This window comes from Corvus hawaiiensis, chromosome 7 (genome assembly GCF_020740725.1).
Source record: "Corvus hawaiiensis isolate bCorHaw1 chromosome 7, bCorHaw1.pri.cur, whole genome shotgun sequence".
NCBI classification, from domain to species: domain Eukaryota; kingdom Metazoa; phylum Chordata; class Aves; order Passeriformes; family Corvidae; genus Corvus; species Corvus hawaiiensis.
Genome location: NC_063219.1, coordinates 15531157 through 15548427, shown reverse-complemented (window position 1 = coordinate 15548427; position 17271 = coordinate 15531157). Strand labels below are relative to the sequence as shown.

General features: G+C 40.9%; 3 protein-coding genes across 8 annotated transcripts in view; 2 read left to right on the top strand and 1 right to left on the bottom strand.

The window, feature by feature from the left end:
• The window catches only part of NBEAL1 (neurobeachin like 1), an 80187-nt gene extending 71857 nt beyond the window's left edge, over positions 1–8330 (top strand). For all 6 annotated transcript variants that reach the window (XM_048309539.1, XM_048309540.1, XM_048309543.1 and 3 more), the window contains one exon: positions 1704–8330. In XM_048309539.1, coding sequence (XP_048165496.1) covers positions 1704–1780 — 77 coding nt within the window. In that variant the 3' untranslated portion in view covers positions 1781–8330. The remainder of the gene's footprint in view (positions 1–1703) is intronic.
• On the bottom strand, positions 8325–15349 carry LOC125328611 (alpha-aspartyl dipeptidase-like). The gene is made up of 8 exons (XM_048309546.1): positions 15205–15349; positions 15034–15122; positions 13801–13875; positions 13193–13272; positions 11685–11858; positions 10236–10295; positions 9371–9453; positions 8325–8824 (listed from the first exon to the last, which is right to left on the bottom strand). The coding sequence occupies exons 1-8, from the start codon at positions 15303–15305 to the stop codon at positions 8746–8748; spliced, it is 741 nt and encodes a 246-aa protein (XP_048165503.1). The 5' UTR covers positions 15306–15349; the 3' UTR covers positions 8325–8745.
• Positions 15345–17271, top strand: part of LOC125328610 (cytochrome P450 20A1) — a 15902-nt gene continuing 13975 nt past the window's right edge. The window contains exons 1-3 of the mRNA XM_048309545.1: positions 15345–15478; positions 16097–16146; positions 16232–16398. Of these exons, the coding sequence (XP_048165502.1) occupies positions 15407–15478; positions 16097–16146; positions 16232–16398 (289 nt within the window). The 5' untranslated portion in view covers positions 15345–15406. The remainder of the gene's footprint in view (positions 15479–16096; positions 16147–16231; positions 16399–17271) is intronic.

The window sequence follows — 17271 nt, the reverse complement described above, 5'->3', positions numbered from 1 at the left end:
TTTTACATGGTTTTGCTAGGAGATATATAGTTTAATATTGGAAACAGGCTTCACACAATGTTAGTCTGATTTTGCTTGCACTGGATGTGGAGGGGAGGTTTCCACTGACTTTCAGTTTTCTATTGTAGAATTGACAAAGAGCTGATTATTATGTGGTTAAACATATGGTTGTAACAGCAGTTTTAAAGTCACTGTCATTTCTAAGCTTCCTATTCCATAGAAAAGATCTTTTGTAGGCTGAAATTTGTGTGTATCATTAGACCGAAGGCTTTTTGTTTTCTTATTTTCACTTTTTAATCACATCTATTTTTCTAACTATGCAGAAAGTGTTGTTTCAAAGACTGGATTCTTTTTGTGGTTATAGAGGCTTTCCAATTACCTTTTTTCCAGGATTTTCTGTTTATAGTTCAGATGATATGCAAGCTAATATCCGTGTAAATTTTTTTTTTAAACGCAAACATCTAAGGAACAACATTATGTCCCAGATTTTCTAGTTTTCTATAATGACATCAATCAATATATTTGAAAAGTGTGTGTATGACGGGTGTTCATTTGTTGAATGACTTATTTTTAGTATGGAAGGAATGTGTTAATTACTAGAACTTTCAGTGGTGATAGTGATTCTTAGGACAGAGGATTGGATCCTTAGCACGGACCTACTTCAATGTGCAAAAAGTGAAACGCTGCTTGGTATTAAGATTGGCCTTTAGTGTTTCTGCATTGACAGTATCTAATATGAAGTATAATAAACGTTTTTGTATTTTTAAAAATTACTTAGCTGGTTTGGATGTTGCAGAAGTGTGGGCAATTATCACTTGTCAGTGTTAATCCTGGTCAGCACTGTGCCTTTTCTAGAACGCTGCTGCTGTGATGATACAGCTCGTAAGCATGTTACATTTGTAGTAGTAACTGCAAGGAACTGCTCTCAAATTTGTTAAGGCATGAATCTTGTTTATTGAACTGCAAGGAATTTCAGAACCTAATCAGCTGCCAGGCTGATCACTACTGGCCAATCATCAACCATGTGCTTAGGTAATTAAGAGTTTCTTACAAATTGTCCAATTGCAGACCTACTAGATGTTGGATTTAATATGGCCTCTGGTTTCTTATTATCTGTCTTATCTTATGGAATACTCAGTATGAATTACTTCTGCTTTAAACATTTCTCTGAACACTTCACCCAGGATCTTTGGAAGACTATAAATTTGACACCAGAGAGAACCTTTCTCTTTTTCCTTCATTCTGCTATCACTGTCCTGCATCTTGGCTATTTTTTTCCCACTTCTAGTAATTTCTGTTTGAAATCTCTAAAATAAAATGTCCTTTCTTCTCATTTGGTTCATTTTTGCTTGATACTCACCTCTTCTTTTCCCTTCCTATCAATATAGCAATCTAAATACTCTTTCTAAGCCATTTGAAGTAGGCTAAGCATATAAGAACACATTAATGGGTAATATCCCCTTAACTGTTCAAAATTAGAGAAGCTCGTGGTTAGTGTTTTGTGTCTTGTTTTTTGTCAGTCCCAAGAATCATCCCTAAGTGTAATTTTTAGTTTATTTTCAAATAATTTTTGTTGATACAGTTTTGTTTATGCCGTACATTGTAGTGTCTGCATTTCACCAGATTCAGTGTCTGAATTCCTTTTAATTTATCCACCTTATCCCTTCCCCCTCCTTTTGTTTCTCTGAATTACTTTTAAACAGATGCGCTCAGGTCAGCTTTCCCGAAAGCTGTGGGGATCAAGCAAACGGCTCAGCCAGATTTCATCAGGAGAGACTGAATATAACACTCAAGATTCCAAGTGATTGATTGCTGCTTCTACCTTCTCTCATGGATTCCAGAAAAATGTTTAATCTTTTGGTCACTTTAAATGTATAAATATGTAATTAGGGCCTTGATTCTTAAGTCTGTTGACGAAGAACCTATGGTAGAGGTACAGTAATAAGCATATGTACTCATGCAAGTTAGCTTGCTTGCATATTTTTCCTTAACTGTGTTGACATATTCACAGCAAAATCCCTCTCTCAACAGCTGCTAAAACTGTGTTTTGGGAGAGCTAAAAAAACTCCCCAAACAATCCCCCTACAAGTCTCCAAAACCCAAGATTACTAATTGAATTTAAGACAAGTAGCATTTGATTTAAAGCTGAGTAGGGCCAGATGCTCCTTGATAACAACCAAGGCATCTGGCTTTGCTTTGACAGAGCTGTTATTCCCCAGTAAATGGAAATTCTGGTAGTTGCAATGGTTGGATTCAGAATTGGATAGATGATGGTTATGACCTTCTCAATACGTTTTTTAGCGTAATGAGCTTTATTACAATTTGTTCGTGTAAATGGCTATTGCTCTCTTCTTTTGTGTAGCTCCAGTTTTAGGCTGTTCTGCAAGGAACATCTGTGTTGCACTACTTTATCAGAAATTGTTTTAAGTAAAGACATGAATAACTTCAAAGGAGTTGGAGGTGGTGAAGGAGCTGAAGGAGGTAGGAAAAATTGCTGCTGAAAATTATTTATATTGTTATGTAGACTAAGACATAGACCAAGAAATCCCACGATATATTTAATATCTTGCAGAAATACAGAGGAAGACTCATTATCTATATTGGTCAAAGATCAGTTTCATTAGTTAGGCAACTCCTGCAAACAAAAGATAAATTTCCACTGCAGAATCATTATGCGACATTGCAGCACAATTTAATTAAAAATAGCACCTGTTTGTTTCTTGGCTTGGTGTTCACCAAACCAGTTGTTAGCCATATTTTTTCATTTCTGTAAAAGTAAGCAGGGAAAAACAGATGATATATCCATTTCAAAATGCATTTAAGACCTGGTAAAAGAAAATATCAGATCCATATGTGTGCTGTAGCCAGTTGCTTACTATGTTTTGGAGAAGCCATTACTGATTTTTTTGTTTTGTTTTGTTTAGCAATACATGATCATAGAAGGGTGTGTGTTTTCCTATCAATCTGATATTTTTCTAATGTTAGTGATTGGAATGATAAACCCCATACTGTTAGAAAAGCCTGGTGCTGAGGGAAAAATTCGAATTTCCAGATCAGCGTGTGAAGGGGTGTGTGTGTGTATGTGTATATATGTGTGTGTGTGTATATATGTATATTCATGTATGTATTAAAAGAAGAAAATCCCATGGGGTAAGGGGAGTGCAGATACAAGGCAGATTTAAGTGATTGTTAGCTACTGTGTTCCCTTTTGGGTCCCCCTTTATTCCCTCAACCATCACTTTTCTTGTTATTTTTTATTTATTTATTGAAATGAATGTGTCTTCTATCTCTCATAAATGTTATCAGATACTCCCTGTGGCTGGGGAGTTGTTGAACTACCTGAGGAACATAATGTATGATCTCATTTCATTAACTTTAAGCACAATATTTATTAACTTCATAGAAATAATAATACCTCCTTACCCTGCTAAAGGATAATCCTTACAAGTTATGTTAGTCTTATTCAAACTGATTTCTCCTCCTCACTTTCTTTACTGGAAAAAAAAATTCCCTCTTGGTGGTTGATCAGTGTACTTTGTAAAGAAAGCTGTGTTGCTTTTTCTTAACTTTTGTAAATGAAATAATAAATCAGATTAGTGAACAAGTGGGTCTATGCATAGTTGCAATATTCTACCTAATCACTGTGACAGACTGGATTGTCTGGAAAGTTAGGAGAAAATAAGAATTATTTTCCTGAGTCACTTGCTGAGAGACGATTAAACTTCCAAAAGTAGAATGGTGTGGGTTTTTCCATACTCCATCTATGTTAAAAAAAAAAAAAAAAAAAAGAAAAAAAAAACCCCACACCCCATATTTTCAAATAAGCTGTAGAGAAGTGAAAAACACTATTTTTAATCAATTACCTATCCAATAAGAATACTAAGGATACTGTGGAAGTATTAAGTTTGTACATGAGAATGTGAAGTATGTTTGTCCATTATGATTTCATGAAGAAGGAATTTCAGGGGAGCTCTTTGGACAGTAGTTTAGAAGTATTTCAGCTCAGAATGTGAGATTTTTCTGTGTCATGGGAGATTGAAAAAACTCAGTTGGGGCATTGAATTGATGGGTTTTATATGTATGCATAAATGTTGTGTTTAAATGCATATACAAGGCTAAGTGTTTGTTTGGAGGGAAGGGGGCAAGAAATCATGATGTTTTGGGCTATCAGAATCAAGTGGAAAAATAGAGATGGGTCTTTTGTAGTGTTTGGTGGGAGCACAGTTTTGTTCTTGTAACTTGCACAGGGGTTTGCATAAGCATTTGAAAACATTCTATTGCAGTGTGTTTATACAACAGTTGAATCGACATTTTTAGTACTTTAATATTAAAAAATACCGAATACAGTGTGTCAGCTTAAGTAAAATATAATGTTGCAATAATTGATATAGTTTATGACTAAGACTTTTGACATTTGAATACCGTAATTTCAGTGCATCACAAGCACTGGGTGATCCTCGCAAGTATCTGGGACAGGTTTAAATGTGGACAGTTCTTGGGCTCTCCAACTCAAGGCTATTTTGTGCTCAGCACAAAGCAGCAGCAGCAGAATGAGGAGGGGACAGGTGAGCTCTGAGCTGGTTTATGCCCCAGGTAGAATGGCAACATCCATGGACTTTGGATCTTCTATCTCATCCTTGGGGATGGGAGGTGTACACTATCACACGCTTGGCATCCTTGCCAGAGGCCTTCTGGAAAGACCTCCATAGCTTTGAAGGTCTGCACTTTGCCTTTATTTACAACCAGCTTTAAATAAAAGATAAGAGTTGTGTGAGCATTAGCTATTATGTTGTTTCTTTTGGGTTTAACTTATATGCATAAAAAGTAGAAAATCATGTTTTAAAAATAGCAAGTAATTTTTCTGATCAGCTGTTTAGGTCAGTTGAATTGTAACCTGTTATGCAGTGCACTGTGAATGGTGAACTGACTTTCATAATTCTTTGATTTCTTCAAGTCAATAAAGCTTATTCCATTTTGTTTTTCAGGTAGCATTGGTGAAATAAGATTCTCCTTTGGTTTTGATCAAAGGTTTGTGTAAGTGTAAAAAGTAAAGTTTTGAGATGAGAGAATTCCAATGAGGAATTTAGTACAAACAAGTCTTAAGTGACATTTGTTTCATAGCACTACATTTGTCAAGATCTTCTTCGTGATATCTTCTTAGGTTTAATTTTTGGAACAACTCAAATAATATTTATCAAACTTTAACATATGCTTACCTTTGAAGATGAGTAAGTAGGAGTGTAAAAATATATATCTAAAAGAAACGGAAAACTGACCTACTTTTCATACCTGTATATAAATGAGATCAAGTAGCAGTATCAACTTTTTCATAGCACAGGTTTGAACTTGCATACCAAAGGATATTTAGAAGACATGTCTCCTTTATTTCAAGTAAAATGTTTGCTAAATTTCTCTTAATCAATTTACTTATAATTCTTGATATTATTTTTAGTTGTCTTTTTACCTATAGTGAAGAATCCCATCTAGTCTTTGCTGGTTCTGTACTATACAAGCATACAGAAAGTGAAATGCTCTTTAAGCTAGCATCTGACTTAGGCAAATTTTTCTCTATCAATATACTTACCTATTACTTGCTCATAGGTTATCTAGAAACCACATTTTCTATCATCCATGTACATTACCAGCACAAAATAATAATCCCAGTCCTAAAGTAACTGCATTTGTCCTTCTGGTTAATACACATTGTGGAAATTAGGGTTTTTTAGGAAGCCCGTTTGATACTAGAAAGAGAAAAAAGGAAAAAACCCCAAACCAACAAAACAATAATACCCCCAACCCCCACAACTTCCCCTCCAAAAAAACCCAAACTCACCCACATCCATATTACAATTGTTTTGCTAATCTGCAACACTGATATAAACAAGCTTTCTTCCCCTCTGGCACATCTTAGATCATGCATATTATCACAAAACAGGTTTATCAGTCTTCACAGGCTTTAAATAGCCAAGTCAACTGGCAATCTTACAAGGATCCTCTTGAAAGCTGTATTTCTTTGTCCTTTTAATGAGTGCAAAGAACTAAGTTTCTGCACTGGAAAAATTCTGTATGGGACTGGTAACATCAGTCTGCTTTAAAATAGTCCTGCAGGAATGATAAATTTATTTTTGTAATGCACAGATTAGGTAGGTCTTTTAACTCCTGCTTTAGTAAATGGGGAGCTGTATACCTCACTTCCCTAAACCATGTCTTCCTCCTCCCTGTTTCCTTTGCAGATCTTTTCTCAATCCTAATTAACAAAATCATTAGAAATGATGAGTAAAGGAACCAAATGCTGCACAAAGCTTTTACTGTGCACATGTATTTAGTTGAAAACGTGTATCTGTATACAGATTATAAGTGGTAGGGAGCTTTAGAGCTAGAAGGGGTGTAGAGATGTCAACCTCCTTCTGCTCCTATACTGAGTCTCTGTAGACACATGCTCTGCATTGTCACCTGGAACACCTGAAACATTCCTGTCTTCCACTGCTAAAGGCACCTTGCTGCCTATGTTAAATGCTGAGCCAAGGTGCTGTGAATAACATTCTTTTTTTCCCTTTCAAAGAATCAAAAAAAAAAACCAACAAAAAACCAAGTGTGCACATATAAATGCATATCCTAATGTGAACCTAATGCCTGATCTGTATTTCACTGTTATGTGAAGGCACTACATAGGGTTTTATTTATTTGAATGGAAATTCAAGCATGTGCTTCAGTGCTTTCTAGGTCTTTTTATGCTTTTTGGCTTAAAAGCTACGTTGGTTTTGGCTGTAAACATGACACTTGGTAGTCTCCTTTTGGGGAGAGTAAGTTTCCATGGTATTATATACATGTGGGTTCATTGTATGCCTATGTTAGAGTCAACTGAAGTGTTTGGAAGATGTCTTTCCTTCCATTCCAAGGAGCCAATCTGACAATTACTAAATTGCCCTTGTAAGCACATAATTTTGAAGGAAGCAAGGGTTTCCTAAAAAGCTACTGTGTTTAAAAAATATTTAAAAATTGGTAAAATGCTGTTGTTTCCTTCTTCAATGTTATTGTCATCAGATGCTGGAATGTAAAAATGCCTCTGAGTGGCACCATAGCATGTTCTGCATTTCAGTTGAGTGCCATTCACCTTACAGCAGTCTTGAACACCCCATATGCGAGGAACTGCTTGCAGTGTTTAGTCCAAGGTACCCTTTATTCAGTTTTAAGTCACCTTTTTCCTGTGCATTGTGGAAGAAGACTGGTGCGTCTTTCTTTTAGTTACCATTTACCCAAGTGGCGCAAATAAAATAGGTGTTTCACTTCTTTTCAATAGTTCCTTCAGTGTGTGTTCTTTCTAGTCTTGTTGAGTGCACTTAAGAAATTTGGCAGGTATTTCCAGAGTTTAGGTCCGTGCTTATACTCAGCACAGACACAATTTGATCATACATCTTCTGTCCCAGAAGCATGATTGTCAGTATAGATTATGGTTTAAAGCTGCTAAGGTGTTTTGAGATTGGAATATAAAACATCCAGCCATATATATCATAGATCTAACTGAACTTGGAGGCCACTTGTTTACTTAGCTTCCTATCTAGTCAGTATTTTCCTCTCAAGGGAGCCATATTTTTTGCCTTGAAATAGCTTTAAAATAAACTTAAGTCTTGCACCTGGTAATACTACTTTAGTCATACGCAGCTGTGAGCTGTTTCTTAAAGAAAGCCATGAGGGGAAAAAGAATTCAAGAAAAACTTGCAATACATATTCTGATTCTGCAGGAGCAACTTAATACAAGATTATAGAAATGCTGCATGTGAGACTTACCTCCCTTTGGTCAGTGTTTTGATGGAAGCTGTGATGCTACTCAGTTTGCCTGGTGAATTTTTACTGACATTAATCAGGGGGTGGAAGCAAAGGCCTTACAGCAACAGTTAACCATATCTTCTGATAATTCTTACAGATTGTGCAATTATATGATTTCAAATGGATTTTTAAATGCCAAAAAATGCCTTTTTAAAGAGTTAAATGTTAGGTCTGAGGAGTGTTGGAAATAGCTACTTTCAGAAGTGAGCCTTCAGGCACTGTAATGAACTTGCTGTCCATCTTCTGTGCAATATCTCTTTCCCTCTGGGTGCTTTAAGAGTATACTGTATGTCTTACTTTGTTTTGATCAATATGTTTTAAGAGTGTGTATATTGGCTAATGATGGATTTTTTCCTGTACAGCATGGCGGAAGATTTTAAAATTTTGCACTTTTCTAGGATTTGCAAGTTTGTAACCTGAAAATTTTTAACATGCACACTTTTGTACATAATTAGCATTGTATATATTTAACATGAGTCTGAAGCAAATAAAAGTAATTGAATACATAACTTTTCCCTTTATTAATAGCACAAAAATTAAACTGTGGGAGTACACTGAATGAACGATTCTTTTATTTAGCAGGTAAAAGTAGGCAGCAGGAACAGCTGACTCAGTATCCTGTCTTAATTGTGTTAAGGCAAATTTTTTTTTTGGTGGGGAAGGAATCAAAGTGGATACGTGAATGTACAGGCCCTTTCAAGCTTTGCATAGCTATGATTACCAAAGTATTGCAATAAAAAATGTCTTTTTGTGGGAAGGAGATGTCCAACACATGAATTGGGGTGAGGGAAAGAGCCCACTAATGCATATTTATTTATAAAGCTGAAGTTCCCCACTCACCCTGAGACAACAAGCATCTATTTCCTTCTTCCTCATTGTCTCCCCCATATAGTAACTTTTGCTGCAGAATATGGAAGGCTATGGATTCAGGGGATTACTGTCATTCAGGAGGAAACTGAAATCTGTTCCAGGCTCATGTTCAGTTGGTTTCTTACCCCTGCAAGCAAGACAAACCATGCTGTGAGCTTTAATGGGAGGTGGGACTACTCTGCTTCTGTCTGTTACTAGGGATGGAACAAGGCACCCTTATTCTGAACAAGCAGTGTTTTAACTCCCTTCTTTGCCCACATCATGTGACATGCATTTTAGATTTTTCAGTAATGTCCATATGATTATAGATATGGATTCCCTTGTTCTGGAGTTCAATGCATTAGGGCCAAACTGGCATTTCTCTGGCTTTCAGTAAAGGAGCTGATTTACTGGGGCTCTTTCTGTGAAAGGTTACCTAGAATTTGGAAATATAAGCAGTGATGGATGCAATGCCAAAGCACGCACTGGGTTGGTCAGACATCCTTTAGAGAGCTGTCATTCTGCCGGCTCCTTTGGAGCATAAACCAATATTTGCATTTTCCCCAAAGAGAAATGGAACCAAGGGATTAAGTAACTTCTGATGTGGGGGACAGGCAGCATGTGCCAGGAGTCTAATAGAAGCCTCTCTTCCTTTCTATCTAAAAGAGGGTATCAATTCAAGTGAAGTATTTACCTCAAAAACAGACGTGCTCCTGTCACTCCTTGCAGCGTGGCTTTATCTCCTTCCACTAACAGCATCGTACCTTCCCGCAAGCCCTGGTGGAGGTGGAAACATTTAACATGATTTTCAAGCTCTGTGAAAGGGTGGAATGCTTGTCACAAGCAGGCCAGTCTTAGTGCAGCTCACCATGACTACAGACTAAACCTCACTTACCTAACGAAGAGGTAAAGACCAAATTAGGTGAGTTATCTTGTTTTAGAAATTGATTTTGTTTATTTCAGCTTTCACTTTTAAAGGAGAAACCATTAAGGAGGAGAGCAAACTGTTTTTTCCCCACCATTACTTCCACTACCCCACCATTCTTAGATCCAGTTTGGGCCAAGCAACAGCCAGCTGGGTTTGTTAGAGTACAAACTTTATACTACAAGATCAAACACAGGGACAGGAAACAGAGGTCCCCCTTCCCCAGACAGGCATAATGAAATTACATACATACTACTGAATGTGTAAATTCAGAAACTGTATTAGAGAGATTAAAGAGTATCTGCAAAAAGATTAAGGGGAGGTATTATACCATCTGCATGCACACCACCCCCAACACACAATATATGCCTGGAGTCCAGTGACTGGGCATATCAGAGCTGCCTAAAACAGTGTTGAGCAACACTAACAATATGCATTTCATGGGCTGTAACCCATTTTCTGCAATGAGCAATATCCAAGGCTGAAGCTCTTAGCAAGAATACAATTAGCATTCCATGCCATGGTTCTGTAAGTCTTGACAGGGAGGGAACCCACACGGAGAGCTGCCATGAATGCATTTTAAATGTTTATCATGCTACAGGCAGGAGCTTCCTGACGGAGAACTACTACTCACCAGAACTGGAGGGGTGTTTGGTTCCTCATGATATTGGCGGATTCTTTCCTCTCTTGTCTCCTGCAATAATGAGCATAGATTTAGCTTCCCAGGCCATAAGGTAGGACTTAGAGCTATCCAGGCAGCATGACATCAAGCAATTTCATAACATTAAACAAAGCAGGCATTTCCCCTCAAGCAGAATGGGATGGCAGGAATGGCTCTTAATAGATACATGTTTTACCCTTCATCACTAGCAGCAATTTACTGCAGGTTGATCAAACAGAGCTCACACAATCCCAACCTTGAAAAACCTTAAAACTTACTTCTACTCAATTCATCCATGTTTGGTTGGTTTTTTTTTTAGTACTATCTCTGTGTGCACTGAGGAAGGTGGTAAAAGCAAATGCCTGAGGTGCCACCTTCGTAAAACAGATAGTGAATCATGGATTTTCAGTGATTAAATATTTGCTTGTTTGTCTTCAAGTAGGTATTACACCAAAGAATTTCCTTCTGTGAACAGCTCTGTCATGTTTCCTGAGGTTTTCTGCTTAACTGAGCAACAGTAAAGAAATAGGAATCATAGGAACACAGCAGGGACTTAGTACAGCAGAGCTTCCAGCCTCCTCTGAGAGAAAGAGCAGAAGTTATTTATAGGGAAAAGACTGCCTGCTTATCTAGTGACAAGCTGATTAAATGAATACCTACAACTTCATCTAGATTCTAGAAGCACACCCCTATCCACCATCTCTTCATTGTTCCCTAACCACAGAATTTTGATTACAAGGAGTCAAGTATTTAGGTTGTTAAAAGATGCAGCACACAAATTGTTCCCTGAGGAATTAGTTGACATGCTATTCAAGAAGCAGCTCATCCCCACTGTATGGAAATCCATCTTTGTGCTTAATGGTGGAAGTGTTTTCCTTTCAGCTATACTAGTGCATGTGCTTGCTCTGTACTGGACATTACAGGCTCTGCTCCCTGCAAGAACACCAGTGCCCAGGTATTTTTCTTACACAACAACTGTATGAGTTCAAGAGCTCCCTGTTCTGATCGTTTCTTCAGACCTTCAGATATTTAAGCCACTTAATCTATGTTTAAGTTAGGTCTTCCCAAGCAGCAGGTCAGACAGAACTTTCCAGAACCACAGTGCTTTGCACCTTAACACTTCAGGTTTATCTTTTTTTTAATTCCCCCATTCCATGCCAGGTATCAAGCAACAGTATTTCAGACACTGCCAAGCTTCTGTTTGTGAAAAATACTGTGTTTAGTAATCCTGTTGCCAACTCCTCTTCCCAAGCAAAGAAAAGTTTTAGGAGGAAGTAAAGTGTTACTGCCTCATTGGCATTTCCAGTTTCTCTAGGGAGCAGCTGTTTGACATTCTGTAGCTTTGTAAGGCCTCAAAAATGCACACTATTTTAATTCTTCTGCACCCTGGTTACTGTGTGTGTTCTGGTGTGCTTTACTTACACCCATGTGAGTTCTTTTAATGTCTGGGTCCAGGTAGTGGGGATTAATATTAAAAGGAACTAATCCTAGAGCCTTCAGGGAAGGTGGATAAACAATTGGCATGTCATTGGTGGTGTTGATGCTGACAGTAGCAACGTTAGTTCCTGCACTGGATCCCATGTAAGGAATCCCATCCTGAAAGACAAAAGCAGTGATCAGTCTGCAGTATGACAAGTAGAAACTGCAATTTATAGCATCTTCTATCAATCTCAGAGACTCACCAGTCAGATCAGAGTTAGTCTTTCTAGCTCATTTTTTTTACAGGTGAAGAGCAGAACAAGAATTCAGGTTCTGAGTAGCTTGTGTGTGTCAGAGAACTAACTGCTGCATGCCTTGTACTCACAACTCTGTGACCCCACAAGAGAGAACTTACCAGGCTCTCAGTGCCTGTTGGACTTTGCTGTTAAGAGGAGAGACTTGCTTTTGTTGCAGTTACAGGAAATATCTGAACTGGCTTTTAACTAGCTTCTGAAGAGAGTAGACCATCAGAAGCTAAATGCAGTGTTGTCACAGCATCAGCTTACCAGTACCATGACCATTTTAGCACTGTTTAGGGATTAGTACTGAATACTATGCTCTACATAGAAGAATGCCACACAAATATGCAAATATGCAGGTAATGCTGAACAATTTGTAAAAATAGAGCTATCTTGAGACAACTGGTGGTAATATAACCAAGTAGTTATCCAGACTTAACTGGTATTTGGACATTTTCTGGCTTTTATTCCCACAACAGACGTTGAATTTCTATATATTAAGATAAGCCTAGCTAACCTTTTATTCTTGGCAGCTGGCCTTACTGTGGCTTGTATAAATCTGCGTAAAGTCATTTGCAATTCCACATTGCTAGGGAACACCTTGCTTCTGTTCTCCTCCAAAGATGGTGTATCTTTGCTGTGCCTTATGGGATTCACCAGCTAGACTGGTGCTGCTGACCAGAAGGGCTCAATGGCACTCACACCTCTCAGTTCCAAGAAGATACAAAAATTACATAATTTTCAACATCAACGGGACACTGTCTAAAAGGTATGTATGGATCCAACTTTATCACCAGTTTATTAGCAGACAACCTGCAACATGAACACATCTTTATCAAGAAGATATGAAGTGGGCATCTCAAGCTGAAAAACAGGGTTTCTGGACGTAGATTAAATCCTGCACTGCTCTTTGTTGGTATTTTGAGGGATTTGCTTCTAGGGTTCTATGCAGCATTGTACATCCCAAGGTCTTGCAATCCTGCATTTAGAAAACCACTCTAGGAAGACAGACTGCTGACTTTAAGTAAGTCTTATCAATGACTCAATGACAGCCTTATTTGGCCACAGTTTTCAGTTCACCAGGTTGTCTGAGATGGCTCAATATTTGAAGTATATTAGAGACAAAAATGCAGAATCAGCTTGGATTTGTTTGAACAAAAGCTCAGGTATGAGATCCTGCCATTCAGAATTGGCCAGAATGTGTAGTTTTACCTCAAGAACTCTCTTCCTGATCTCGTGTATCAGACTGTTGTCATAAAGAGCTTTCAGGAGACGGAATGTGTTCCCACCTCCTGCAGAAAGAAAGTCCAGCTTATTTAACATATTTTCACCATCAGTTTTAATCGAAGCCTTTACAAACTTGGCAGGCTCAATGAGTTCTATGCTCTGTTCAGGGCAGTATCCTGCTTCGAGAAGCTTCAGAAGAATGGTCACTGGGCAGGCCATGGGCTCATGCCCTGAGTCATCCTTGTAAGGCTGGCACTGTCTGACAGTGACCTCTCTTCCAACACCCAGGACCATGATATTAGGACTAGATCTTCTTGGGCTTGATAAAATGATAAATACAGCTGTTATGATCATGTTTTTACACTGAGGTACTGCTCAAAATAATAATTTGAAATTTATTGGAAATTCCATTAATAAATCTACTTCCCAGTGCACCACTAAATTTAGGGTCTTAGGGCTCCCAAGTGCTGTTTTCTGTAGTTTCTAATCACTAGGCCTAACTGCTTAATTGTTGGTTTTCACTGCCACCTCTAAGCAGGACTAATCCAGTGCCATATATAAACCTTCACTGGGGAGTAGGAAGTAAAACTTACCAATAAATATTGCTTCCGATTTCCTTACAGCTTCCACTGGATCACAAGATTCATGAATGCTGTCCAGCCCATAACCTTAAATGAAAAAGTATTTACCTCTGCCACATCAGTCTGGTGGAAGAATGTGGTATGTTCAATCTCTCCCCGCCCACCTCCTCCAACCCTGAGCCAAATGTCTCAACCAGGGAAATTTTAGAGAACTCTACAACATAAAACAGAGTATATGTCCTACATTAGTGCAGGCCTTCAGCATCCAGCTGTACAAAAGGAAATGTCTGCTTTGTGGATATATACACTCAGTGTCTAGGAGCACAGCATTTCACTCAGCAGGTGCAGGCTGAGGCACAATATCCTGCCTCGCATTACCAGGTAACTAGAAAATAAGGAAAAAGCTGTTAGTCCTCAGCTTGGCTGTGCTGAAGTCTGACAGGATCTGCCATTATTGGTTCTAGCATTGCTTGTGCAAATACCTGATGTGAGTATTGTTTCTGTTAAAATGTCTGACTTTGATAGATTTGCCTTGCTGGAGTTCACTGAGTACAGGGAAGTGTCAAGAGAGACAGAAGAACATGGGCAGCAACCTTCCTGCAAGTCAAGGAACAAAGTGTGCTGCCCAGGGAAGTGAGTACTGATTATTACTATACTAACAGGTCCAAAGTTACCCTGAACAGTGATAGATACTAGGTGGAGGTCTTGCTGTAGGCTGCTCTGCAAAGATCTTTGCTCCAAGCAAAGTTCAGCTGCTGTCCACCGTGGAACTATCTGGCTGATTGATGTGCTTTAAGTAATGGTCTTCACTTAACACCAGTGGTTGCGTGCCTTGAGCAGAGGTTTAAGATATATGGGAAGAAATGTTCCCTCGTGATTAAGAAGGATAAAAAGATGCCATTTAGTATTTAGGGATAAAATCTTCTTCCCTGGAGTGGGCAGAAGTGTTTACAGCAGGATTTCTTCAGGAGGCCTTTAAAACATCTCCTTCCAGGCAGAAGTCGGAGCCGACTCCTGCTGCTCTCACTGTCCTTGCTGCCCGTACCTCAGCAGCCCAGCCTAGCCCAGCCCAACCCGTGGGCACCGCGGGCTGCAGCGCTGCGTCCGTTCGTGCCCCGCAGCGCAGAGCGGCCGCAGCGCTGCCGTCCCGGGTGCCCCGTGCCCGCACCCCGCTCCCCGTGCCCGGCGCCGGCCCGGCAGCCCCGGGGACAGCCGGCGTGGCCGCAGCAGCCGGGCCGGCCTTACCCAGGCTTTCAAACTTCTCCCTGGCCGTGCGGGCGTAGGCGTCGCGGTCGTGCAGGGCGTAGGGGATGAACAGCACCCGCTTCACCTTCCTGGGAGAAGAGAGGGGAAAGAGCGGTCAGCGCGGCGGAGGCGGGGGCCGGGCGCGCTCCCGCAGCCCTGCGCAGCGCTTACTGCCCGAGGAAGCTCTGGATGTGCTGCTGGCAGTGGCCTAGGTAGCCCCCTCCGTGCAGGGTGGAGTTGGAGATCAGCAGCAGGCGCCGCGGGCCCCCCATGCCGAGCCGCGCCGTGCTCCCAGCCCAGCCCGGTCCGCCCCTTCCTGCCCCGCCGGCGGCCCCGGGGTGGGGCCGAGCCGCTCCACCGCCCCGGCCCGGCCATGCTGGACTTCGCCATCTTCGCTGTCACTTTCCTGCTCATCCTCGTGGGCGCCGTGCTCTACCTGTACCCGGTAATGCTGCCGGCGGCGGGGCGGGGGGCGCACGGCCCGGCCCGGCCCGGCCCGGCCCCCGGTGCAGGCGGGCGGGGAGCGAGCGGCCGCGGGGCCGCGGCAGCCCCGGGCCCGTCCCACGGCCCCCGGGCTCGGGCGGTGCCCCCGGCCCGGATCCCCGGGCCCGGGCGAGACGTGGCAGAGGCCCGCAGGAGAAGCTGCCGGGCAGGGCGTTCCCGGGACGGCGCAGCCCCGGCACTCCTCCTGCTCTGCGTGCTCAGGCAGGGAATCCCGCTTTCCAAAGGCGCGATCTGCTCGCCTGGCATTTTTGCAGGCCTCCAGGGCAAATCTGTATGTAAGATGTTACACTGCAAACCTGACCCTTTAAATTTTTACGCAGACATCTTTCATCTAACCAGATGAATAGTCCTGGTTTAGCCAGTGGCACTAGGCACACACTTGAGGTTTATCGGCTTAGCAGGTTTAAAGCCTGTGGATGTAGCATATCCAACTTCTGTTTAATGTTTGTAAGTAGTGTAGTAGTATTGGTGTGGAAAATTCATCTCTCCTGCTAGAAAGCTGTGGGACTTGTGTAAAATCTGAAGTTCATGTAGATTGATGTGTTTCCCTTTACTCTAGGCATCTAGGCAAGCATCAGGTATCCCTGGGCTGGCTCCAACTGATGAAAAGTAAGTGGTTTCTGTCTCTACATTGATCAAGTTCAGCATTGGCAGAGGATGCTGTTCATGACCAGATATCCTCTGTGTTTCTCAGGGATGGCAACCTGCCAGATATCATTGTCAGCAGCAGTTTACATGAGTTTCTTGTGAACCTTCATGAGAAATACGGCCCACTGGTCTCCTTCTGGTTTGGAAGGCGTCTTGTCGTCAGCCTCGGCTCCATTGATCTCCTGAAACAACATGTTAACCCCAACCGGTTGTGTAAGTGTCTTCTACGTTGTCTTTGAGTCCATTTGTTCTGGCCTTGCTGGGCATCAAAGGAAGCTGGGGTTTCATTCTAAGTTGAAAGAAGATGAGACTTTGCAGCTGATGTGGTGGTTCAGGTATGACTTTGGTCCTGCTTACTGGACTTGAGTATCAGTGACCAAGAGTTACTGCTGTCCAGTGGCCATCAAGAAATCAGTACTCTTGAGTCTTTTACCATCTCTCTACAGGCATGTTCATGTTCATATGTTCATGGAAAGCATCATGCTCATTAGTCACTTGATAGAGGAAGGTGAACATCCTGTAGCTACTTGGCATACATTTTAAAAGCAGTTTGAAATACAGTTTAAGAGGGGAGACTTTGCTAAATTAAGTCTGAAAACAGCTCTGCTAGTTTGTGATAACTGCCTTGTGTGGTTCAGCATGAAGGTTTTTCAAACTATTATTTGGAACAGTTCTTTAGCTTTCATTTTTCTTTTGGTATGTAGAATTTTGTGCTGAAAACCTTTAATGATCTTCCAGTTTTGGAAGTGGTTGGTGGTGCTGGTAGCTGAGTTGATCATCTTAGTCATGGGAGAGTATTTTAATTTACAGCCTAAGCCTCTTAGGTGGGCATTTTGCTTCCTAAGGTTATCGCACTCAATAAGTTAACTCAGTTGATGTTTGGTTTGATCTGTTGCTTTCCCAGTTTTCATCTTACAGGGTTGACTGGGTGCTGGGTGCACACCTCTGACCTGATCCTGCAGGCTGTCTTTAGGCACAGGCAGATATCTTGGCTCACTTTATGCTGGGGTCGTGAGGGGTGAGCTTCATGTACGGTTGCCTGACAGAATCAAAAAAAGAAATGGTGACAATCTGGGAAAGGAGTGG

Bases quoted from the DNA above. Each gene is read 5' to 3' on its own strand.
- LOC125328611 (XM_048309546.1), bottom strand. From the start codon at position 15,305: ATGGGGGGCCCGCGGCGCCTGCTGCTGATCTCCAACTCCACCCTGCAC. The intron at 13,876-15,033 runs GTAAGGCCGGCC...TTTTCATTTAAG, and splicing joins GGAGAAGTTTGAAAGCCTGG to GTTATGGGCTGGACAGCATT. The intron at 8,825-9,370 runs GTAAATACTTCA...TCTTGCTTGCAG, and splicing joins GGAGCACGTCTGTTTTTGAG to GGGTAAGAAACCAACTGAAC.